The sequence below is a fragment of the Rhea pennata genome, chromosome 5 (genome assembly GCF_028389875.1).
Source record: "Rhea pennata isolate bPtePen1 chromosome 5, bPtePen1.pri, whole genome shotgun sequence".
Classification (NCBI taxonomy): Eukaryota; Metazoa; Chordata; class Aves; order Rheiformes; family Rheidae; genus Rhea; species Rhea pennata.
Genome location: NC_084667.1, coordinates 16,415,855 through 16,440,332, shown reverse-complemented (window position 1 = coordinate 16,440,332; position 24,478 = coordinate 16,415,855). Strand labels below are relative to the sequence as shown.

The following is a 24,478-nucleotide window of genomic DNA, read 5'->3' as shown; positions in this document are numbered from 1 at the left end:
GATGATCAAAGCCAGTTGCGTTGAAGCGCTGCTTGTAGAAGGCTTACAGTTTCTGTGAGCATACATATGTGTGTAAAATTTCCACAAAAGCAGTTTTTCAGAGAGAGTCATGATACTGTTGTTTATATATTAAAAAAATACAGCTAAACATTTTCTAGAAACATATTTACATCTTTTTTAATTATTACTTGTCAGTGTGCTTTCCCAGGAGTTAAAATGCTCTTGAATTACGTGTTTTTTCTTTTCTTTTTTTTTTTTTTGTTGTTGTTGTTGCTGGTTTTTTTAAGGTGGTAGTTCAGAAGGTTCCTTGAAGAACCGCTCAGCATTCTGTAGTGACAAGCTGGATGAATACCTGGAAAATGAAGGGAAGTTGATGGAAACCAGTATGGGATTCTCTCCTAGCGCTCCCACTTCTCCTGTGGTGTATCAGCTTCCCACCAAGAGCACTAGCTATGTGCGAACACTAGACAGTGTTTTAAAGAAACAATCCACCATAATTCCATCCACGTCTTATACATTCAAGCCTGCTTCTGTGTCATCTACCTCTAGAAAGACAAAGACTCAAAACAGACAGACATCTTCAAACAGAGTAAAATCATCCTACAAACCTATACTGCCTTCACCTTTTTCTGCAAAGCAGAAACACAGCTTTTCAGCATCAGGGGAAAAGGCTGCTAAGTCCCTCTCAAATAGCAGTTCAAATAACCAAACAGATAATTTCATGGTGCCAGCTCTAGATGAAAACATACTGCCAAAACAAATTAGTTTGCGCCATGCACCGCAACAGCAACAAGCAGCTCGTCCACCTGGTTTGTCTAAATCTCAAGTGAAGTTAATGGACTTGGAAGACTGTGCTCTCTGGGATGGGAAACCACGGACCTATATTACAGAAGAAAGAGCAGACATCTCTCTGGCAACTCTTCTCACAGCTCAGGTAAATCCACAGTAGTTTGTTTCCTTCATGGATTGTTACTTTTTCAAATCGGTGTACTTTCTAATGCTGCTTGCAGATGCACAAAACAAGACTGTAGCTGTTAAGGAGAAAGCAAAGCATGTGTCTTTGTGTTGTGGTCTTTTGGCCAGTGAAAGTTGGGAATTGCTGACTCTAGTGTAGTATGTGGGGAAAAAAAAAACCTCAGTTAATAACGTGTCCTTGCAACACTCTTTTCTCTAAAGAGTGCAAGAGGAGTTAAAAAAAAAAAAAAAAAAAAAAAAAAAAAAAAAACGCAATTTCATTTCAATTTGTCCTTATATACCCAACATCTTAGATGCCTTGGAGGCAATGCAGTTGAGCTTTTGATTATGTTCCTTCATTTGTATTATCTAGTCAGAAGGAGTTTATGTTTCCTTGGGAGAATTATAGGAATGCAGTCAGATTATGTAGAGATGCGGTGAGGAAGGCTAAGGCCCAGTTGTTGGAATTGAGTCTGGCAAGGGATGTTAAGGACACGAGGAAGGGCTTCTTCAAATACATCAGCAGCAAGAGAAGGACTAGGGAAAACGTGGGCCCGCTAGTGAGTGGAGTCTAGTTGGAGGCCTGTGGCTAGGGGCGTCCCCCAGAGCTCAGTACTGGGTCCCATCCTGTTCAACCTCTTCATCAATGACCTGGCTGAGGGGACAGAGTGCCTCCTCAGCAAGTTTGCTAATAATACCAAGCTGGGAGGAGTGGCTGACACACCTGAGGGCTGTGCTGCCATTCAGAGAGACCTGGACAGGCTGGAGAGGTGGGCAGAGAGGAACCTCCTGAGGTTCAACAAGGGCAAGTGCAGGGTCCTGCACCTAGGAGGAATAACCTTCGGCACCAGTACAAGCTAGGGGCTGACCTTCTGGAGAGCAGCTCTGCAGAGAAGGACCTGGGAGTGCTGGTGGACGACAAACTGACCATGAGCCAGGAATGTGCCCTTGTGGCCAGGAAGACCAATGGTCTCCTGGGGTGCATTAGGAAAAGTGTTGCCAGCAGGTCGGGGGAGGTGATCCTGCCCCTCTACCCAGCCCTGGTGAGGCCTCATCTCGAGTACTGTGTCCAGTTCTGGGCTCCCCAGTACAAGAGACACGTGGAGCTACTGGAGAGAGTCCAGCATAGGGCTGCAAAGATGATCAGAGGGCTGGAGCATCTGCCCTATGCTGTGAGAGCTGGGCCTGTTTAGCCTGGGGAAGAGAAGACTGAGGGGGGGATCTATCAATGTGTATAAAGTACCTGAAGGGAGGGTGTCAAGGGGACGGGGACAAACTCTTTTCAGTTGTCCCATGTGATGGGACAAGAGGCAATGGGCAGAAATTGAAGCACAGGAAGTTCCGCCTGACCGTGAGGGGGAATTTGTTCCCTGTGAGAGTGACGGAGCACTGGACCAGGTTGCCCAGAGAGGTTGTGGAGTCTCCTTCTCTGGAGATCTTCAAGGGCTGCCTGGATGCAACCCTGTCTACCATGCTGTAGGTGACCCTGCTTGAGCAGGGATGTTGGACTGGATGATCTCCAGAGGTCCTGTGAGAACTTTGTAAATAGTGTCGAAAGTTGGTTAGAGTCATTAATTGTTAGTTATCTTAAATTTTCACCATGAAAAAAAATATAGTTAATATAGTTTCTATTGACTAACTGCATTTTTTGACCTTTTGTCGCTTTTTTCCAATAGCGTCAACTGTAGAGAAATCCTGGTCATGTAACTTGATTGATTATCATATGATAATCTTTTTTGCTATTTTCACAACCAGTTTATTACCCAGATTGTTTAGGTATTTCAAATTGCCTCTCAGAAGACTACAAATGCAGATTCTCCTCTGTTCTGTTTTTCAATATAGGTGACAAGTTATTGCATTAAAACTATATAGTTGTAGGGATTGTTCCAAATGAGCTTCAAATAATTAGATTTTGTATATGATTAATTTAATCTCATTAAAATTTCAAATGTATATTTATTTTTTTAAAAAACCTTTTTAGGCTTCACTCAAAAACAAACCTATCCATAAAATAATAAGACGACGAGCACCTCCTTGCAATAATGATTTCTGTCGACTGGGTTGTATCTGTGCCAGTCTAGCACTGGAGAAACGTCAGCCTACCCACTGCCGCAGGCCAGACTGTATGTTTGGTTGTACTTGTTTGAAGAGAAGAGTGTTACTGGTAAAGGGAGGATCAAAACATAAGAAAATACTGAAAAAGGCTGTGCGTGGAAATCTTGTGTTCTATGGAACACAAGAAGAACAGCAAGAGGATGAAGATGTGGAAGGAGAAGGTAATGGAGTAGATGATGAACAGAAGCAGAAAGATAAGAAGAAGAGAAAAAGGGTGGAATACAGTGAGTACTGCTGGGCAACATTTTTTTTTTTTCACAGCTTTGCAGAAATTACCTGTCTTTTGCAAGAGATTTGTGTTAGGAGGTAAATAGCAATGACATTACTAAACCCAGAAATGGGAGCAAGTTCTTAGCGATATCTGCAGCATCTGCTATAGTATAACTGACTAGCAGCAAATCACACTTTTACTTTTTCTGCTCAGCATTTTTGGTGCTGCTCAATTGTTTATCTTGATCAAATCTAGGGTTTATTTTAGATCATTTAAACGCATACTTAACTTTCCAAACCTCTGCTATCACTGTTGGTATTCTTCACTGCCATATTTGCAATGTTCTCTCTCTGTTTAAAACTGTATTTTCAATTGCAGTAGCTGCGTAAGTTTGACTACAGTGGAAAGAAATGCAGTAATTTATAGTAGTTTCAGATCTGGCTTAGGGTATGCTCAGAAAAACAATTTGGCAGAAATTGACTGTGCATTTAAAATTCAGCTTCTTGCTGTTAGTATTTTTAGCAATATCTAAAAGCAGAAACAGTGTTGCCTAGTGTTAAAATCAAGGCAGCTTGTAGAATAAATTAATTCTTCCATATAGCTGTGATATAAAGTCTGATTTTTGTCATATTAAAAGGTACTGCATCAGTGAAAATCACACACTTTTCCTTATTTGCAATTACAGTGTAAGTGAGAAATGAAGATTAGTGTAATATCTGTTTTATATTCATTTCCTGTTGTTTGTGGAAGAAATCCCAGTCACTTTTGGCTAGAATTTGAGCCAAGTAAAATAAACAGTAGTATTTTCTGGCAGTGTGAACTAGTGCGTACTACATGGCTAGATCTTAGGCCGAAAATAAAATTTGTTGCTTCTATATTAGAATATTTTTCCACTTAAAAGTTAACTTTTTTTATTTTTCCTCTTTTTTTCAGCTATCTGTGACTCAGAGCCAGAACAACCTATTAGAAATTGTCCATTGTGGGTAAAAGTAGAAGGTGAAATAGATCCAGAGCCAATTTACATCCCAACGCCATCTGTTATTGAACCAGTTAAACCTGTGGTATTGCCTAACCCAGAAGTCTCACTTTCTAGTAAGCATAGATCTTCCAGTGGAATGAAACCAGGCAGAGTGTATACTCCTAAACCCAATCCAGTGGTAAGAAAGGAAAAGAGATATGTTGTTTTTTTACTTTGTATTGAAAATTAAAACAAGCGCTGCCAAAACCTTTGGTGCTAGCCCATTGTAGATTAAAACAAATGATACAAAAGCCTAAGATTTACTGCAGATGGGTATGTTGATAAGTTACGATGGATTGACTGTGTATAAATCTTTAACTGCTGAGAATTTATCTTAGCAGTACACAGATGATGAAAGGTGATTGTGATTCGCTAAGAGCTTTTCATTTAAAAGAAAGTACAATAATACGTTATTTTTTTGAAAATGGTTGCTTGTCCTGCATAATATTTTTGCAGCTTATTAGCTGCATGTAGTAGCCTAATTAATGAATGACTTGCCAAACAGGATACATAAAATGCAGAGTGGTTCTGGAGACCTTTTCTGTTCTTGTTTGAGGCTTTGCTGCCAGTATTGAAAAAGTCTGCCTTTGCCTCTTCCCTTACCTTTATCTAGCAAAAGCGACAACAGCAGTAGAGAAACTTACTTAGAAATAACTAGGCTCAACAGAGTTGCCATTTAACACATAGCAGATAAATCTAAGCGTTCTGCCTGAACTGCTTTTCTGTCATTTAGAGTAGTATCTAAACAGGATTTGAGTGCCCTCCTCACCCCCAGATGTAGACTGAGCTACAATATTGAGATGGAAGATTCAGGCTGACATGCTGGAGCTTTCTTTTTTGATGTTTTCTGTTCGAGTGCTGTTAGAACGTAAAACTGATTTATAACTCTTAATGTGCATCTAGATTGGAGTAGTTTACTTCTCTTTCTTTTTTGTGGTAGATTCGAGAGGAGGACAAGGATCCTGTCTATTTGTTCTTTGAACGTATGATGACTTGTGCCAGGGTCCGAGCATATGAACGCAGGAGAGAGGAGAAAAAGCAACAGAAAGACCAATGCAATTCAAAGAGCTGTAGTATAAGGGTAAGAAATTACACAGCATCCAACATATAACAGTAATAGGCAGAAATACTGAAAATGTGAAGTAATTTTTTTTTCTAGAAACTCATACCTGACATATGAGGGTCTGACTTGCACTTGGTTGTGATAGGACTGTGGATCCTAAATCACCTAGCAGTGCTGGTAAACTTTTCTTACTACCGTTACTGAAACTGTCTTGGAAATTCCTAGCTCTGAAATGCGTCATCTTGTAAGGCTTGGAATGCTTATAGTATGGAGACCTCTTCTAAGATGAAAATTGTATCACTGGCAAAGTTAAGATATGCTCTATGGCTGTGAATAATAGTATGATGAACTAGTTTATTTTGTGATGTGACTTAGTATGGAAGAGGATACACAGAAAGAATGCCTTTTCTTATGGTTCTTTCCTCCTCTAGGAGCAGGAGTCAGACCTTCAGCCTCCTGAGAAAGCAACCTGCAAGATGGACAAAGACACGGATAAATCTGGAGGTAAGAGCAGAGTGTTCAGTTTCCTTCAGTCTCCTGATAGTACCACGTGTTTGGTTTAAAAGAAAAAGAATAATTGTAGCTATCGATGAAACAAAAGCCCATTTGCCAGGGGAATTACTACAGTTGTCAATAAAAATTTTATGATGTGCTTGCAGTTGCCTGATTTTTTTTAAACAGTTCTAAATGTGTCATGTGGGAGGTACAACAGGCTAAATATCTGGCCCCTACTGTTGCTCTAAGGTTAAAATGACCATTATTACAGTAGCTTGGTTAGCAATAAAAGATGTTATCACACGGCAGACTTGTGTTCAAGAGTGATAATAAGATACTTGGGAAGGAATGGAGATCGCTGATCTTGTGTGTGGTGGTGTTGTTATAACTATTACACTCTAGTTACTGAAGAATTAATAAATATCCAAATGATGCTGTAAGGCTGGGTCCTCATGTTCCCCGTTTAGAATTGTATGGGACAAGGAAGTGCCTATACTTCGTTCAGAGTTGTGTGATATTGAATTCTTTAGTTCAAGTTGAAAGGTTGAATTGAATTCTTGCCGCACATACGTAAACTGGGTTTGGGTTTCTAGTTCATGAAGTAGGGTAGATGTCTGTGTTCTCTTTCAGTTTGAAGTGCCTCAAATCATGTTCTGAACTTTAACGTGGGACATTAACTGGAGGCATTGTGTCATCCACTAATGAAATATAGCTGCCTTTTTAAGCTGAAATCTTTTACTGTTTAATGTGTACAACAGCACTCTACATTTAAGGATGGGAATGGAAAAATAATACAACTAGCTGAAAATGCTGATGAATTGGTAGGTCAAAATTAAAACTTGACCAGGACACAGGGCTCAACATCCTTACAGTTTTCCAAAAAGTGCCATTGGATCTCTAAAGACAACAAAAGGTCATGCTTCTATTTTACATCTTCTGCAAATGACAGTTCTGCTAGCAGCATGTTTGCCCCTAATGCCATTATAGGACGCTGGTCCTTTTCTGACTCCAAGGGAAAAGCGCCATCTGTTGAATAACCAGCGATGCTTTCTACTGCATGTTGGTGTTGCTTGGAGGTCTTTCATCCATGTACTGAACCAACCCAACTTTGTTTAGCTTGTGAGATGCGATGGGATACAACCTGAGATGGTATGGCTGCAGGGAATGAACTGTGAGAAATAATTACTTTAGTTTTGCAGTGAATTTTCGCTTACTTGTAAAGCTCTGCAAAGGGAAGTGATGCTTTGAACAAATTTCGTTACTTTTTGTGATGTGCGGCAGAGACAAGGGTGGAGGTGGGCAGAATAAAACTGTTTTAAATATCCAGGTGATTAAAATGCCATAGTATTGCAGAAACCTATTTCAATTCTTTCTCAGAGAAAAGCTGGTGGTCTTCCCGTAGTGAGGGGGATTCTTCCTCCACCTCCTATGTTCATCACACCACTCCAGGTGGACCAACCAAACTTATCGAGATTATCTCTGACTGCAACTGGGAGGAAGATCGCAATAAGATCTTGAGCATCTTATCACAGCATATCAACAGTAACATACCACAGTCCCTCAAAGTGGGTAGCTTCATTATTGAATTGGCTTCAGAACACAAGGCTTGGGATGAGAAGGACCCTCCTGTCTACTCCTCCAGAGTGAAAATTTCAGTGCCGTCCTGCCAGGACAAGGATGAGAAGCCTGAGATACCTGTCTTGGAGACTCCAGATAGTGGAGTGCCATCACGCAAAACCCCAGAAAATATAAAGTTCTTGCGGGCAGACGCGTTGGACAAACTACGGGAGAAGTTGCATGGGGGTAAAGGCTTGCCTTTTTATACAGGGCTTTCTCCTGCAGGAAAGCTGGTCGCCTACAAACGCAAAGCTAATATGAGTCCCTCAGGCTTGATTCAGGTGGGTCCCTCTGCCTTTACTGTGGAGATTAGATTCAGTTTCTTCCAGTATCCCAGAAGTCCTTAAAAGGGAAATTAAACACACTTTTTTTTTTCTTTTTAACCTAGTCTTTTGTCTATTCAAACAAGGATTCTTTGTATCTGGGAGACATTTCTGCCTCTTCTCTAAGCTTGTCCCTTTTAAGAGTCAATCAGGAAATCTGACTGGAAATCTGAAGCCTGTGGTTTGGATTGTCTTTTTGGTCATGTGGATCTTGGTGGCCCAAGTGTAGAATCTTTCTCAAGTTCTTTCTGATGCTTTGGAAAACTTAGTTCAGATATAGCTGACAGATAATACTTTTAAATGCATGGCTGTTGGAGGCCACAGAGGGTTTTTTTGGTGGTTGTTGTTTTTGTTTTATTCCCCTCTTCTTGAGAATGTGTACACTGGGACAAAACTTCTAAAGGAAATTGCAGGCATTAAATTGCCTTTCTTATAGCTTATTGTTAATCTTTGCTAATAGCCTGACTGCATCCTCTTTGCAGAATGTATATTGGTCATCAAGAGACTTCATAATCTTAAGTTTAAAATAAGTCATTTCACTACAGTATCATGCAGCCAACTTAGTATTATCAATTAATGATAGGAACTGTAGGGTAAAGATGAAAATATCTGTTCTTTCAATCAAAGATATTTGTAGTTGTAGTAATATCATTTCCCAGGAAGGCCTGTAATTTGGAAAATGAAAATAAATTTTTTTTCGTGACATTTTGCAGATACGGTGCCCTTGCAAAGAGATGCTAATGGAGGGGAAAATACAGGGGGAGAGATTTCCTGTGTTTAATAGTTAATAAATAAAAAGAATCCAGGACAGACTTGCAGGAGTGATTTCTGACCCTGACCAATAAACAAATAAATAGGAAACTGACTTAATCAGCATAACATGTTAAATTTATTTTGCTTTTAAAGGTTAATATCAAACAACTTCAAAGTAAAATATAACATTACCAAAAAAATAGTGTAAAACTTCCCGTTGTCAATTGTCTGCTAGGCTTAAAGCCTGACATGTAGAAAGATGCCATTTTTTTTCTCTTTCCCAGGCAGCTGGTTACTTCCGCAACTCTGAATTTGAAGTTGGTCAACCCACAGTACCTGAATTACCATATCAAATGACAGTAGAGATAAAAAATTGACAACACTTTTACAGACTCTTTAGAGTTTTGTCCCAGTGTGTATGGCATTAAGTATTCTTTCTTCTGTGATACAAGAAGCTCATTAGATTTGAGAATTAGTAAAATTGTCCTTAAATTTGAAAAATCATATTTAGTCAGGAATGTAGCATAAGTAGAAGGGCAGGAAAAAATGTGTTCTAGCTTCTCTCTAAGTTCAATGACTGCTGGTGTTCCTTTGGACTCTTTGGTTCCGTACGAGAGTCTGAGCAGCATCTGAAATCTCAGTGTTATATAATACCGTTGCTTTGAAATACCCTGGGCAGAAAGGAAATTAGGAGTTCCATTCTGAGTTGCAATGTTATTCTGAAAAGAAGACTTGGAAATCCCGTGGAATGAAACACCTCTCCAGAGGTGGTGAATTAGCATTTTTTTTCTTTTTTCTTCACAAAATTTCCCTTTTCCACTTTTTTCAGGTTAATGGTAAAAGTTATCCTCAGGCCAAACTGCTTTTGGGACAGATGGGGGCATTACATCCTGCCAATCGGCTAGCTGCTTATATCACAGGCAGGCTGCGACCCACAGTACTTGATATCTCAACTCTCAGTACTGTGATCTCCAAGGTAGCATCCAATGCTAAAGCAGCTGCTTCCAGGACACCATCAGTCCAGGTGCCCACAACATCAACTCCCAAAACTACATCTTCCACCAGCACTACTTCAACCCCCACTGTGACGACTCTGAAAGCTCATGTCCCAGCACAGAGACAGATAGGTAGGTTGGAACTTATTACTGTATTTTAAATTGCGTGAAGCTTAAATAAAAAGTGAGTGTACAGCGTTGCTGTTGATTTCAGTGCAACAGTGCATGCTGCCTTTGGCTGAGTTGCCTACCTAAACTGCCTCTGCAATAAATAACCTCTTTATCTAAAACAGAAAGTTTTATTTTGACTTCAGAGATGTTGACTGTTAGTTATTTTATTAATACTACTAGAGCATATTTTCTCTAGAAAAGAGAGAGACAAGAGTGGATGGAGACACACTGGTTGAATGTTAAGCTTGGATTTTTGTTTTGAGAATTTTCTATGATTTTTAATTGCTTTTCATCATACTATGAGAAGTTGTTAAGGTGAGGGTTAAAAGTAACAGGATGACTCTAATCTGTGGTTCTTCACTGTTTGTTTTTCTGATGATATTGCACTTGTAATTGGAATTCATGAAAACAGCAAAGATGCATGAAGCAACACAGTGAAAGACAAGATGATCCAAATCTGGATTAGGGAAACAACAGGTGGGCAGCCAATACCACATCAGCCTCTAATCTCATTGGATTTCACAAGCTAAACAGGGTTGGACGTAGTCAGCACTTGAATAGGAAACTCTCCAGAGTAAAGAATAAATAAAAAGTATCAGAAGACGCATGTGTTACTCATATCTGAGTTGGTACTGAAATGGTTACCCCAGCATGGCAAGAGGAGGAGTTGCTCTTGAATGTTTCATTTTGCATGAGTTCTAAAATCTAGCACCCATCCACACGATAATTTAAGATCTGAAGAAGCTTTGCAAGAGAAAAGGATGTTACCTGTGTCCTGGCAAAACTCTAACTTTTGGTTAATTGTGTTGTTTTTTGGCCTTAATTTTCTTGCAGTGTAAACAGAATGTGTTGCTTTCTCTTCCTTTAATAAAACTTCTTGTATTATACATCTACACAATATTAAAGAGGTGGCTGCATTTCATTGATGGGTGAAGTGATTGTTGCATACAAGATTTGCTAAGTGCTTGGCACCTTCTGGGTTAAAGATGCTGTGTATATGAATAACTCAAATATTTAAGCGGAGCTTGCCCAATAGTAATGCTCTGCACTGTCATACTATATACGCAAGTTCTACCCCTCATCTGTAGGGGTCTGGAGTGATGCAGATTCAGTGTTCTGATCCCTGGTGAGCAAGGGATGAGGGAAAGGAGCTTCCCAACAGTGATTACTTCCAATTGGTTAAATTTGTCCCATCCAGTCCTCAGCTTCAAGAATGTCATTGCAATGAGATGGGGACATGGCAAACCCTATTGCCTCGTCCCTCACCCCCCAGAAGTGGCTGTGTAACGTGGATACAATAGCAGGGGCATGAAAACCAAGAAGCAGTGAAAGAGGAAGACTGCGCAAAGAAGCTGTTACAGGAAGAATTTGAGATTTAGAAAATATTTTATGAGCCTCTTATCTCACTTAGCTGTTTGTTTTCACATACTGCAATTATAATTTGCTATTGGTAGTTCGACAGTAAAGAACATAATCCCTCAAGACCTGACTCTCTTGTTTGGCCAGGAAGAATTGCAACAGAAAGCTGCAGAAGTGAGATAAAACAGCTGTATTTCTAATAATATAATTTAAAGCATGTTCAGGACTGCCGTGAAGGTTTCAATTTAATTACAGTGTGCTCTTAAAGAAAATAGGGGCCCAAATTCTTGCTGAAATGAGTAATGTAGCACCTCATGAAAGGCAAAGAGGAAATCTGTTACAATTTTGACCTGCAAGTTTTTATTTGCAGCTGCGCGACCCTCACCTGGTGGTGTGTTCACACAATTTGTGATGAATAAAGCCGGAGCCCTACAGCAGAAGATTCCTGGAGTGAGCACACCCCAGCCTCTGTCAGGGCCGCAGAAGTTCAATATCAGGCCTACACCAATAATGGTTGTTACTCCTGTGGTTCCCTCAAGGCCATCTTCAGTTCACTGCACTATCTCTCCTGGGGTTACTACAGCCACCACCACTTCTCCAGTCACTGTAGAAAGTACCAGTGTGGCAGTATCTACTGTGACCACTGCTAGCCAGACAAGAGCTAGTGAACCTGCCTGCTCTCCTCCTGGAATTACAGTCACAGGTGCTCCTGCAACACCTGGAACTAACACCTGTACTGCTCCCTCACCCACCACATCTGCTGCCACTGTGAACGTAACAAAAGCAACTGGGATAGCTACGCCAGTAGCAACCATATCATTCCCTAAAACTGTAGTAACAACAGCAACAGTTACTCGTCCTGTTCCCACAACATCCACTTCCACAGTTGTACTGACAACAACTGCAACAGCTGCATCTGTGGTGACCACACCAACTTCCTCTGTTGGCTCTGTTCCAATTTTACTCTCAGGAGTTAATTCAAGTCCTACACTAAATCCAAAACCAGGTAAGGCTTGGGTGCTTTAGATTGTTACTGCAAACACTTTTTTTACTCCTGTCTCCATCGTAGTGGGAATTAAATCTGCCACTGAGCAGATTTAGAGCCCAATTTAAATACAAATTTGCTCCTCTCATCCTTCTTTCCAAAATAGGATAAGAAATGTAATCTCCAAATTGCCCATTTGAGTCAGCCTAAGCAAGTAGAGAGGAAACTTCCGTGACTGCTGTGAAATGAATTGGAAGTCTCAAATAATTCCTTGGCCCATAGAAATGTATAACATAATTATCACTCTGATTGCTAGAATTGCAGTTTTGGCACAGAGTCCGAGAAATAAGCGTGGAGTTACCCTCTCATCTTTACATGCGGGTCTTCCGGGTCATCATTGAGAAATGTTGACAGAACAGTGAGAGGAAAACTGTTAACTGGCCTGGTTCGTCCTGTTTATGTTCTGTGAATAAAAAGATACTGAATTAACATGCTTTCAAGTAAGTTTAAAGAGATCAAGTTGTTTCCAAAATACTTACATTTGTTCTTATTATAGATACTGTCTAACCTGTAGGGTGTTTCTTAAACTGATCTTACATAACTTTTAAAATTTTTCAGAGGATACTATTCCACAAGCTACAAGTAAGACTCCCCAGAAGATGTCTCCTGGAGCAGAAAAACGCGTAGGACCTCGATTGTTGTTGATTCCAGTGCATCAAACATCTCCCACTTTGCGACCATTAAACAACATGCAGCTTCCTCAGAGACAGAGGATGGTCCTTCAGCCTCTCAGGAGCCCTGGTGGTGTGAACCTGTTCAGACACCCTAATGGACAGATCATTCAGCTTGTCCCACTGCACCAATTTCGAGCTGCTGGTGCCCAGGCTAATGCGCAGCCAGTAACGTTCCGCAATCCAGGTACAAAGTTCAAAGTTTGTCTTGACTGTGCAGCGTGTTACTCAGAAACAAACCATGCGGTAGATGTCTCTGTGCTCATTTTACTTCCTGAAAGTGATTGAATGGAGTGTAATTAGGTTCTCTATGAGTTTTAGAGAACATGAAGTGTAATTATTCACATGTAATGCAACTTAAACACTATGTGTTTAAAATGCAGAAAGTATAACTAATAGCTAAGTTGCCAAAATTAGGGTGTTTTGTACTGCGAGTAAGAAGGCCTGTGTGTGACAAAGGAACTTCATGCTCTGTCTTGTCATCGCTTAAAGGAAGTTATGTAGATCTGAGCATTTAAGTATAACTCTTATTGGATATTCTTTTAAAAGGAAAGAGCTGTTACCTGTGCCTTGCTGAATGTATTGGCTTATTCTTGTTACGTTTCACAGGTTTGTTAGTTCTCTTATGCTAGATGTTCAGATCAGATGCTACACTACAGTATAAAATTGCTGGCTTTTTTTCCTCCTTGCAGTGTGAGAAAAATGTATTTTATTTCTGAAATGTTTCTCTATTACATAGTGAGGGCAGAAGCAGAGAAGTTCCTTTGCTGTTAAATGGAGGAAGAGATGGAATTTGTAGGCTTCTGACAGAATATAAGTAGGATGCTTGTTGAGAGTACTGTTGTACATAATTATAAATAAAACATTTATAAATAAAACATACTTTAAATACAGTTTTACTTTCCATCAGAATTTTTCTTCCGTTCCACTCCTTATATAGAGGCATCTTGAAAAGACGAAGGCAGAATGGGATTGAAAATTGAGAGGTCAGAGTAAGAACAGTAGCTGACAAAGCTGCATGGGGAGAAGACTAATGGGTCAGATCACTTGCAGAAAAATACTCCTGTGCCTTAGCTGAGGTGTGAGCATGAGATGCAGCAAATCAATCAAAAAGTGCATTAAAGTTTCTTTCTAGTTTTGGGGTTTTGCTGTTGCAGGAGAAACTAACTGCCAGTGGTTGTATTTTTCTTCTTTGTTTTAATGGAGTTCTTAGCAGGGGTCTGATGAAGGTGAGGAAGATCTCATTAAGGTGAAAAGATAATGATGAAATCATATAATCTTGCGGTAGTTATTCTCTGAGAATTAATTTTTCTAAAAAAGTTTTTTAATTAAACATATTTTTATATTGCTTTGCTTGAGAAAATCCACTTTCCACTTTTTCCAATAAATGGGAAAAAGTGAAAAGTAAAATGAGGGAAACATCAACTAAGTGCAATGCCTGTTTGATTAAAATTTGTAGTAGTGAAACTTGCCATTAAATCTGTCACTTCTAGTAGCCAGCCTGTGTGTTTCATCAGGCGTTTCATGTAAAAATTACGTGGTAAACCTTTCTTTGTGCAGTACGAGGTCTTTTGCTGAGAATCCCTAGTCAAATGCATGGTTATATTGTGATCCTTGAGAACTGTGGCTACTTCTAGTACAGCATCAAATACTAAAATTAAAAGGAAGGATAGATTTGAGAAAGTATTAATGGGTATTTTATTTTCCTCACAGGATCTGTTGTAGGAATTCGGTTGCCTGCCCCTTCCAAGTCTCACGAATCACCTGTATCTCCCACTTCCTCTGTGTCTTCCACCTCTTCTGCCACAAATTCAGCCACACAAACTGCAGGACCAAAGTTATCCTCTACAGCTAATCTGGCCACTCAAGCATCTTCTGTTCTTCCTTCAGTACCAAGTTTTGTCTCACAGGCAGGCACTCTGACTCTGAGGATCTCTCCTCCTGCTGTTAGCAGCATGGCAAATCAAACAAGCTCTGAGTCTAAAATAACCTGCAGCTCAGGTGGTCAGCCAACTACTACTGCTAGTCTCATACCTTTACAGTCTGGTAGTTTTGCTTTACTTCAGCTCCCGGGGCAGAAGACAGTGCCAAACTCCATTCTTCACCATTTTGCATCTCTCCAGATGAAAAAAGATTCCAAGAATGTATTCCAGAAAGATGACTCAGGTGCTACTCAGCAGAAAGAGAATGGGAAGGCTTCACACTCAGAGGAGGTTGAAGTTGTGGAGTCAGAGGTCACAGTGTCAGATAGCAAACCAGAAGAAAATGAAGTGTTAGTAAATCAGTCAAATAATGTTAAAGAGTCAGCATCTGGCACAGTCACACCTGACAGAAATTCCATTTCACTGGAGACAATGGAGAAGGATTCTGGAGTGCTGGAGGGTTATTCAGATGATGTTTCCTCTCTTCAGCATGATGTTTCTGCAGATGTTGTATCATCAGATCATTCGTACATCAGCGAGAAGCCAAATGATGAGCAAAACGATGCGATCATTGAGGAGAAAGAAGATTCTGTCCTTTCTGAAGCTCTAGTAGAGGCTGTTTCAACTAACTCTGAAACCATTTGTGGATCATCAGGTCTACCTTTAGTTGCTCCTGTAGATACTGTACATCTACAGAGTCTTGAGAGTCAGGAAACTGCACAGCTGAAGAACCGTGGAAAGGAACAAATACGTGCTGAACATGCAGAGAAACGAGGAAAAGGGAGAGAGAGAGATGTGCAGACACCTATCAGAGATGGCAACAAGGCAAACTTTGGGCAGCCACAGGGTCAAAAAGAGCAAGATGCACACCTAGAGAACAAGGAGAAGGACCAGAGAGGGACTAAACCACCTCAGAACAAAAAAGATCATCAGGATGATACTTCTCTGCAGCCCGAAATGGAAAGGAAGCAGTACAAAGACTCCACAGAAGCAGAAAGTACAAGAGACAAAAAAGGAAGGAAGTCTGATACCTGTTCTGTGAAGGAGCAGGATAATGCTTCAGTAGGAAAGCAGACAGAACATACTGAGGAAGGAAAAACAAATGTAGCCACACAGGAAACCAGTAACACCTCTTCCCAAGAACGAGGTGCTGTTGATTGTCAGGAGGAGATGAAAGCAGTTAAAGATATTGTAATACATGCCAACAGTTCTTGGAGCAAAATATCTAGCATTGCACCTGCCCTAGAAAATAAAAGTGATACAGGTAACAAAGCTGATATATCTGATAAAGGTGACTTCCTGATGCCAGAACAGAGGGCACAAGAGCCTAAGCATCACAAAAAGGGTTATATGCCCACTATTGATATTACTGTTGATGATATGGAAGAGGAGGAGGAGGAAGATGACGACGACGATGAGGAGGATGAAAAAACTGATGATTCTGCTGATGAGATGTTGGATGGTGCTTCTGACTTCCCAAGTGAAGAGGAAGTAGATGTTGAAAAAGTGGTAAGCATTTAACTATTTATGAAAGGATTCTTTTCTTTTAATTGAGCAACAAACATGTCAGAACCATGGATTTGGAAGATTCTGTATGATGTTTACGTCCTAGAATTTAGTTTCTTTAGAAAATCTAGATATGAGTTCAAGTGGAAATATTTTTCATTTGTTAGTTAAATAGCTTTTTATAGTTAGCATTATATGGCTTTCCAGACATCATGTGTTTCTCAGGTAAGAACTGAGTGACATTGCGAAAACTGTAATAGAACTGTTGCATGTTGTCTTCCTCCTGTATTGCAAGCAACATGGTTCCTCATAATATGACATAGGATCCTAAAACATAACCAGTCTAGTATTTCTGCTATTCTAAGCTGTTTCCTTCTACCTAAATTTGTGGCCCTGAGTAATTAGCATTTTTTTCTGGAAGGAATCTTTGAATTTGTCCTTAAATTCTCTTGAAATTTAGCTACAAATTTCAGTGTCAGAACTGTCATTCTATATTCAACAGAAAATAAAATTGATGCAGAAGTCGCAGAATAAGCATAACAATGTAGTTAACATGGAAAAGGTGTCTGTAGATTCGTAGAATTTCCATCAAATTCCATCCCAGACCTAAAACAAAACAATTCCACATTTATCTACTTACTATATTTGATAATGTCAGTATGTGATTAAGAAACAGTATATTGCTTTGTGAAATACATGAAGGTTCAGTTTTGGAAGTGATCCAAATGAATGCCAAAGTAAGACAGCCTTTTCTTGGGATGTAATAAACATGGAAAGAGAAAAGTTAAACTGGAGAAGAATTTAAGAGCAAATTAAATCAAATTTGAAGTAATTATGCTAGTGTGTACAGGATTTTGAAAGTAAATAATTTTTTTTTAGCTCTTTTGTATTAATGTAATCCTTTCCTAGTTGAAAACCAAATTTGACTTCTTTCTCTTCTAAACCATATGCAGAGTTATTAAATTAAAAGCCAACAACCGTTGCTTTTAGAGATTATGTTGTATTTAACTTCCAGAAAAGTTGACTGATCATTTAATACTACAGCTCACAACTCTCAAGACAAAATGATAGCAGCCTGGCTGCATGAGGTTGAGGGTATTGAAAGCAGCTCTAGTTTTTGACGTTTTTACAAGGTTTGGGGTTGAAAACTGCACTGTTGTCTTGTTTGAGAAGGATGGTGCTTGCTTTGTAACAATTCTGTGTGCTTCCATAACTTTCAGCAGGGTTATCATCTGGTATGAGAAGCATGTTTAGTATGTACCAGACACCTGCTAAACTTTTCAGACAAGGAAGTCTTAGGGATTTTTTGGTAAGCCATTGCAATCGTAATGTTTGGGTGACAGAGTAGTTTTGTTATCAGGGTAGACATTAAAGATTGTTTTTGTTGTACTGGACAAGGATGATGAATCTAAAAAATAATAATCAGAGATTATAGGAAATGTTCGTTTTGGAAGGAACTTACTTCATAGGTTTTAGAAACTGCTTCATAAAATGTACCTTTAAATGTTTTTGTTTTCTTTTTTTGCTTTTAGAATGGAATGGTAAGCCATATAAGTAAACCATGCAACTAAGGTGTGTCTTGACTGTAGCTCACACAGACGTGACTAAGATAGCTTTGGTTTCTAGAGCAGAAAAGCTGAGGACAACAGATCTCATAGTGTGCAGTCAAGCTCATCTTTTTTTAGATCTAAATATTTAGATCCCCAGTCCTTTTTCTTGGGAGATTACTTTAAAAGTAAGGAGCTTTTCAGTGAGTGGAACGTATCTTTTGTAACGAAGAATAGAAGGAGCCAGAGGGCCCTAAAATTTGGGAGGATTGTAGATAAGGGAATTCTTCCCAGCTGAAGATCTCGGAAGGTCCACAGAAAGAGGAGAACATTTCCTGATTGCTGCGCTCTGCAGGTCTGTTGGTTATGGTTGTTCTTTGGTTCCTAAGGAGGGAGACCCATTGCTATTAGGATCCATTGCATAGGAAAAGAAGAAACGGGGAAGTGCTGGTGTCTCTCTTTGCTGTTTTCATGTCATATCCCTGAGAGACCAACTGCTGGAAACATAGCGTGTTACTATGACTCTGGCAAATCCCCTCTGTATCGCATATGCTTTATGTGTTTTTCTCTGTAATCTTAATATGAAGCACCCAATGATTTGCATGTTTGGAATAGCTTGGGATACAGGAGGATTGCTTGTGAGGGGACTTCTTTATTCTTTAGATAAGGAGTTTGTCTGATGATTAAGTTGGGGAGAAGCAGGGTGTTTTTTTCTTTCTTTTTTTTTTCCTTTGCTTTCCTTTTCTTTCCTTCCCTTGGAACCTTGTGAGGTTCCTTAGGGTTTCCTCTTGCTTCGGTAATGGTAACCCTTACAATTAAGGAATTGTGAGTGGCACCAAAAAGTAGTCAGTTCTGTGGTCAGAATTCATGAAGGAAACGTGGTTTACGGGGTAATAGAAGTCTGTACAGAGTATGAATAGGATCAACATGCATACATCTCTTGTGTCTGAGACTGTTAGCAAATATGGACTGAAAAGATGGCGTTAGTGGCCTGAAAATACGCACTGTAGTAGGAATACAATGTGATCAGCATTATCTGTGCATCTTTTTGATTTGTGGATGTGGCATTACTTTTAAGGTGACCCTGGCTGAAATGCCTCAAAAGAGTGGGAGCTGTTCAGCTCTAAGAGTTATTGTCAAGCTTGATGACTAATACGATCTGTGTATCAGTAAGTTTAGGTAAGAATTCCAGGGCACAGTTTTCAGAGCTGGACAAACATCTCCATCAAGAAGAAAATGATGCTTACTGAAGAAGGTTGATCCCTGACTGAAATTCTTGCTTTCCATAACAATGAATTGTTAGGCAGCGTTTACCCTAGTTCTAGTGTTTGGGAAGATCCAGTATAAAATGTAGCAGTCTGCCGTAGAGGACTAGAAACCATTTCGAGTTCAGGCCTGGTCAGTGAGATAAGAGATGGTTTTCAGGCTTCTTTTGTGCTCCTTTGGGGAGAAAGGTGCAGGATACGCTAAAACGTTCTTACCCAAAGTAGAGGTCAACTTAAGGGTCTTACTGGAGACCTTCAGGCCATCCAGAAAAAAATAACACTATCGGAAGTACTCTTCTGACAAGAGATTACTTACCAAGAATTGACCTTTTTCCTCATTGTAGGGAACCTCTTAAAGTTTGTTTGTGCTTTTAAGGATACTCTGGACAGCTCTGTTGTAGATGGGGTTCTTTGTTTTGTTTTGTTTTCCTCCTCTCTAGCAGCTTGACCCGTCCTGTCCTCCTGCCAAGTTGTATTAAATGTGATATTATTTTGCATAGATAAGTCATTTGGGAGGGGAAAAAGGGAAATGGTTTTGGAAGACAAAACCACCAGAGGTCCTGTCTAGCCCTAACTATTCTGCGAATATGCTTCTGGAAGTTTGCAGAGAACTCTTAAAAATACGTATTGTTTAGTAGACCTTTGATTTAGTCAGAATCATGCGAGTTCATCACAGGACTTGAGATACTGACTGCCTCAAGCAACAGCAAGAATATGCTTTTATTAAATCATTTGCACTCTTGTGTCAGCATAGTGTTTGCCTGCCAGACTATACCAGCGTTGTTTGTCAAACTAGATGAAGTCAGTCTATGCTGAGCAGGCATGTACAGGAGGTTTATCTGTTTCATTCAGCTACTGGAAATACAGAAGCAAAGTATGTGTGCAGGTCCACTAATACTTTTATTTAAATGAATATACTAACAACAACTCTTTCTCTGCTTATTTGGAATCTGGACTTGTTCTTGTTACTCAGCGAATAACTGTTTAAAAAACCCCAAACAAACAAACAAAAAAAAACCCACCTCCAGTGAGAGACAGGATGATTGCTACTTACCTGTGTAGCAGCTGTTACTGTTTCTTTTTTAGTATATTTCCATGTAGTTCTCCATGCAGTGGTGAACTTCCGTGTTCTTAATTTTGCATCACGGTGCTGCTCTTCAGATGAACTTTCTACCTTATACTAACTTTATATACTTGACTTAGGAAACTCTGTATGTTCCTTCTCTGCTCAAGAAGAGGAGAAGCTCCTTCAAATGTTATCTTTGCCATTTTGCGTTTCCTTTCCTGAACTGCATCAATAACAGAAGCCTAGGAAGGTTGAGCATCCTGGGTTGGGAGGTACGAACAAACCTCTGTGGCTATTTTTGCTCACATTTGCCTATCTGAACAAATTGTACTGCTGTGATCTGGCCCGTGATGTTAACTTATTGTCCGAGGCAGGGTGATTGCATACAAAATGCCTGTTGGGAACAGCTGTTTGGCATGGGGTAAATCACATACTGGCTGCGAATCGTTCACTTGAGAGCTTGCTGGCTTAAGCCAAAACCATGCCGTGGATTGTTTTAGTATTTAATGCTATAGATAGAGTTTCAGTCTCCTGGCCCTATTTAATTTACTAGTCTAAATGTAACTTCTCTGTCTGGTAAGATACTTTACTTTAAATGCTGTTAAAATTTTGTGTTTTTCAGCCCTTCTTTTTCTGAGCTAAACATTAAAATGATGCAAAGTATTTTGAATGATTATAACATTGTTAAAACTGTTAAATAGTCCACAAAACCTGTTTTACACTTTTCATTAAACTTAATCCCTACCATTTTCTGAGCTTTTGTAACAGAGCGTATGTGAGATTTCTAGACAGAGTAGCAAGATGCAGAGATTACCGAAACAGATGTCTCATTTCTGAAGTCATCCATTGTCATCTCCCCTTTTCTTTTTGATCGCTGTCACTGAGGATGCTCTGCCAAAAGGTGACTTGATTCTTCAGGGACCAGTGATAGAGGTGTGGGCTGCCAGAAACAGACAGGTAAAGATGAGAGGAGAGCACTAGAAACAGAAAGGAAGTGCAGCAAGGAAGAAGTGCTGACATTTCTGCAGCTGCAGTGAAACTTCCCGTGTAGTGTGGGATTGTTCCTATTTGTGTCCGTGTTCCTCATTCCTTAAGGTATTTTATTCCTACAAACTCAAAAGCATTTAGAAGTTTTATAACTGCAGAACTGGTGAAAGGACTGATGTTAGAAACATAGGATTTCAACAAGCTTTTTTAAGCTATAGAACCCCCTGAAGTTAAGCTAGACTATCAATAGGGTTTGACTTAGAAGGGGTTGTCAGTACTTACATAGGTAGAGCTATTCTTATATCAGAGCTTAATAAAAAGTAGACTTCTGAGGGTCTTCATTGTTGTGATATTTTTCCTTGTACCAGAAAGGAAAAGACAAAGAAAGGAAAGATCTCCTGTCCTGAAACATTTTTCCTTTAGATGTTAAAGGCAAGAAGGAAAAGGGTAGTGCTTTTGCTTTACATTCATTCATATGCAGAACTTGTAAACTTAAAGATGTGAATTTCTTGGTGGAGAATGGAGATTGTTTTTTTGACACCTTTTTTTTGACACCCCCTTGTCTTTAATGAAAAAGGTACCACATCTTACTGCTGGTTGGGATCTGTATTTCTCATATGGTATCACTTTAAAAATTCTACCATGAGAACACTACCTGAATAACTACAAAACGTTGGGTTGGCCTTGTCTGACCTGGCAGGGGCTCAAAATCGTTACCATGATAGTATTTCTAGTAGAAGTCATTTTCTGTTTTTCTCACTCTCTGGATCCTAACATCTTTTAAATGCTTTTGTACTCCCCTTTCCCTGGAGCGTAATGATACCTAAAGGTAGTTCAGACAATGCTGTTCGGCCTGCTCAAGAGATGTTATAGTCATCTCTTGTATGTGGAATCACAATGATGATACTCTATAAAATGTAAAAGCTACAGGAAATAGCTTAAACTCTCTTAAACTCATAAACTCTTCTGGTTGCCATAAACCCTTGAAAGGTTTATGGCAATCAGGAGAGTTTATGGATGACCCAGGAGAGCTAGAAGAAATGAGAAGTGCTCTCTGTGTCATGAAATACATAATTTAACAGATAGTTGTTGTAACTTTACACCTCTGGCACATTTAATACATTTTCAGCATAATGATAAGAATCTATTTAGTTGTTCTGTAATGTGAATAGGGTTTTTGTTTGAATAATTTTTATTCAACCATCTTTTTTCCCTGATTTGGGATGATGAGCTCTACCTACTCTCATCACACCCTGGAGAGAATTAACAAGATGCTGCAAAGCAGCTATGCTCCTGGTGAAGTTCAGTGAAGATCTGCTTCTGTGGAGATAGTACAGTTCTGTATCTTCCCAACTCCTTTTACTTTTTCTTCCCTTCCTCCCTTTTAATAGAACTTAATTTCAAATTCAAGCTTCTCTTCCTTTCCTCATCTGAGGAGTTTTTGGAATTTCAGTACTCTGGGTCCTATAGTACATCCTTTCTTAAAGGATGTGTGAGCCCTGGCGCAGCAGTTGAGCTCCAGAGAACCTGGACAATTTCTGTTGCATTTTTAGTTTGCCTGCCTTTGTGACTCCATGCAAATGGGTCAATCTCTAATTTTCAGTGTAGAAGCTGAACATCTAGCTCTGGCTTACTGCAGAATGACTTAAAAACAGCTCGGATGCGTCTGTCTTCCTAGGAATGACATGACTTGATTTAAAAAAAGAAAAAGCCTCCAAAAAGCTGCTTCTGTTCATTGAAACTACATACTAACAAGAACTAACAAATAAAGCAAACGTGAGGAGGAGTTGCTGGGAAAAGCTGCTGACCGTGCATAAGTGGTGGTCTTTAAGTGTCGTTTTTTTATGTAGCAAATCATAAAAGTTTCTGTAGGCATATAGAGCGACTTCCAGACATGGAACAAAGTTGCATACTCTTCATAGGCAGTGTTTGAAAGTTGTTGAAATACTTAGCTGAAATGCAATGAAGTTTTAATTTAATCATCAATTCAGTAGCCATGTTATATTTCTTCTGGATCTAAATTGCAAGCGATACTTGATTGGACCTCATCAACATCCCAGGCATGTGGTGTCTTCTGACTTTCATTCTCTTGCTGTTCTTTTTCTCTGTGCTCTACCTGCTTGCAGTGCTAATTTGTAGAAGCGTATTTACAAGACGGAACAAATTACGAGCTTTCAGCCACAAAGGTTTCTGCCAGTGCCGGTATATTATTTCCAAAATCCAAAGACAGTTTGGTGTACCTCCATAGTGCTCCTGGTCGACTCAGAAACTGTTAGGGCATTATGCAGACTCAAAGCTGCTCTAAAGAAAGATGTAAGAACCCCCATAGTAAGTAGTAATAGAATAACTTGTTTATCTCCTTTCCAAATACAGAAGCCACCAGAGATCAAAGATGCTTTCCTGGGCAGAGAAGAATGGTGTCTTTAAAGTCAGCACATGGAAAAATATCTTTGAAAGAAAGAGTGAGATTGTTCTCTAAGGCTAGTAAGTTCCCACCAAAGGTCACCCTCCTTGATCCTCTCTATTTCTGTTCGAAAAGATAAGACTTTTTGCCAGCCTGGAGATAACTAGGGAGTGTGCACAGCAACTTGTAGAAGCAAGGATGCTTTTCCTGCTCAGGTCTAAAACAGCTGTAGCTGATAATCTGAGTATCACTTTTTTATTTCAGCAGTAATTTGTGATACTTCATCATACAGGTAAAGTTGTCAGCTTCTCCAAAAGTGCGTGATTTAAAATTTTTTATACAGAATCTGTACTACCAACACTTTGCAGGGTCCCTCATGACATTGTTAGTGGAAGGTGAAGGTGACTTGGGAACATTTGAGTGATATTATAACAGCAAATGTTATATAGCTTCGTTCCTCTTCAAAGACTGGATGATTCTACAGGCAGTAATGCGCCCACATACGGACACAAAATATGTGTATTATATATTTTATGTATATTCCTCACCCCCCCCAGTGCCACCTTTAGTAAAGGAGGGCAGACTTTATTACTTTTTCATACCCTTTCTAGTTTCTGCCTTTTCTGAAGCCTCTGTCACACAGCCATGGGAGATAGTGTTATGCACAGTTTAAAAAATGCTGATAATTCTTTGGCAGAATTATTCACAGTTTTAATCGCTTTAATATGATTTCAGTAACTAAGGTAGTAAGTTGTTATGTTGTTGCTTGAATTATAGCTACCCCTGTTGTGAGTTATGGATTGAGGGGCAGGGGCAGGAAGGCTTAGCTTAAGAAAAGATTGGGTGAAAAAGCCAAATATTACGGCAAACACTACATTATGAGACATCTTATTGCCCTGTCAGAAAGGAAATTGTTAACTAAGATTTACATGCTTGTTATAGATTGAGTCCCTTTTAAATTAGTGTAGCTGCAAATTTCACAGGTGCAAAT

At 39.5% G+C, this 24,478-nt stretch overlaps 1 protein-coding gene across 12 annotated transcripts in view; it reads left to right on the top strand.

Annotated features, from left to right (window-relative positions):
- Positions 1–24,478, top strand: part of MGA (MAX dimerization protein MGA) — a 65,522-nt gene that overhangs the window by 26,238 nt on the left and 14,806 nt on the right. For 7 of the 12 annotated variants that reach the window (XM_062575875.1, XM_062575871.1, XM_062575874.1 and 4 more), the window contains exons 8-17: positions 288–934; positions 2,936–3,293; positions 4,214–4,437; positions 5,239–5,379; positions 5,793–5,865; positions 7,234–7,754; positions 9,379–9,676; positions 11,445–12,080; positions 12,678–12,977; positions 14,504–16,221. In XM_062575875.1, coding sequence (XP_062431859.1) covers positions 288–934; positions 2,936–3,293; positions 4,214–4,437; positions 5,239–5,379; positions 5,793–5,865; positions 7,234–7,754; positions 9,379–9,676; positions 11,445–12,080; positions 12,678–12,977; positions 14,504–16,221 — 4,916 coding nt within the window. Of the gene's footprint in view, positions 1–287; positions 935–2,935; positions 3,294–4,213; positions 4,438–5,238; positions 5,380–5,792; positions 5,866–7,233; positions 7,755–9,378; positions 9,677–10,127; positions 10,528–11,444; positions 12,081–12,225; positions 12,277–12,677; positions 12,978–14,503; positions 16,222–24,478 lie in introns of those variants that run through there. The other 5 variants (XM_062575873.1, XM_062575872.1, XM_062575880.1 and 2 more) reach the window with 5 other exon arrangements.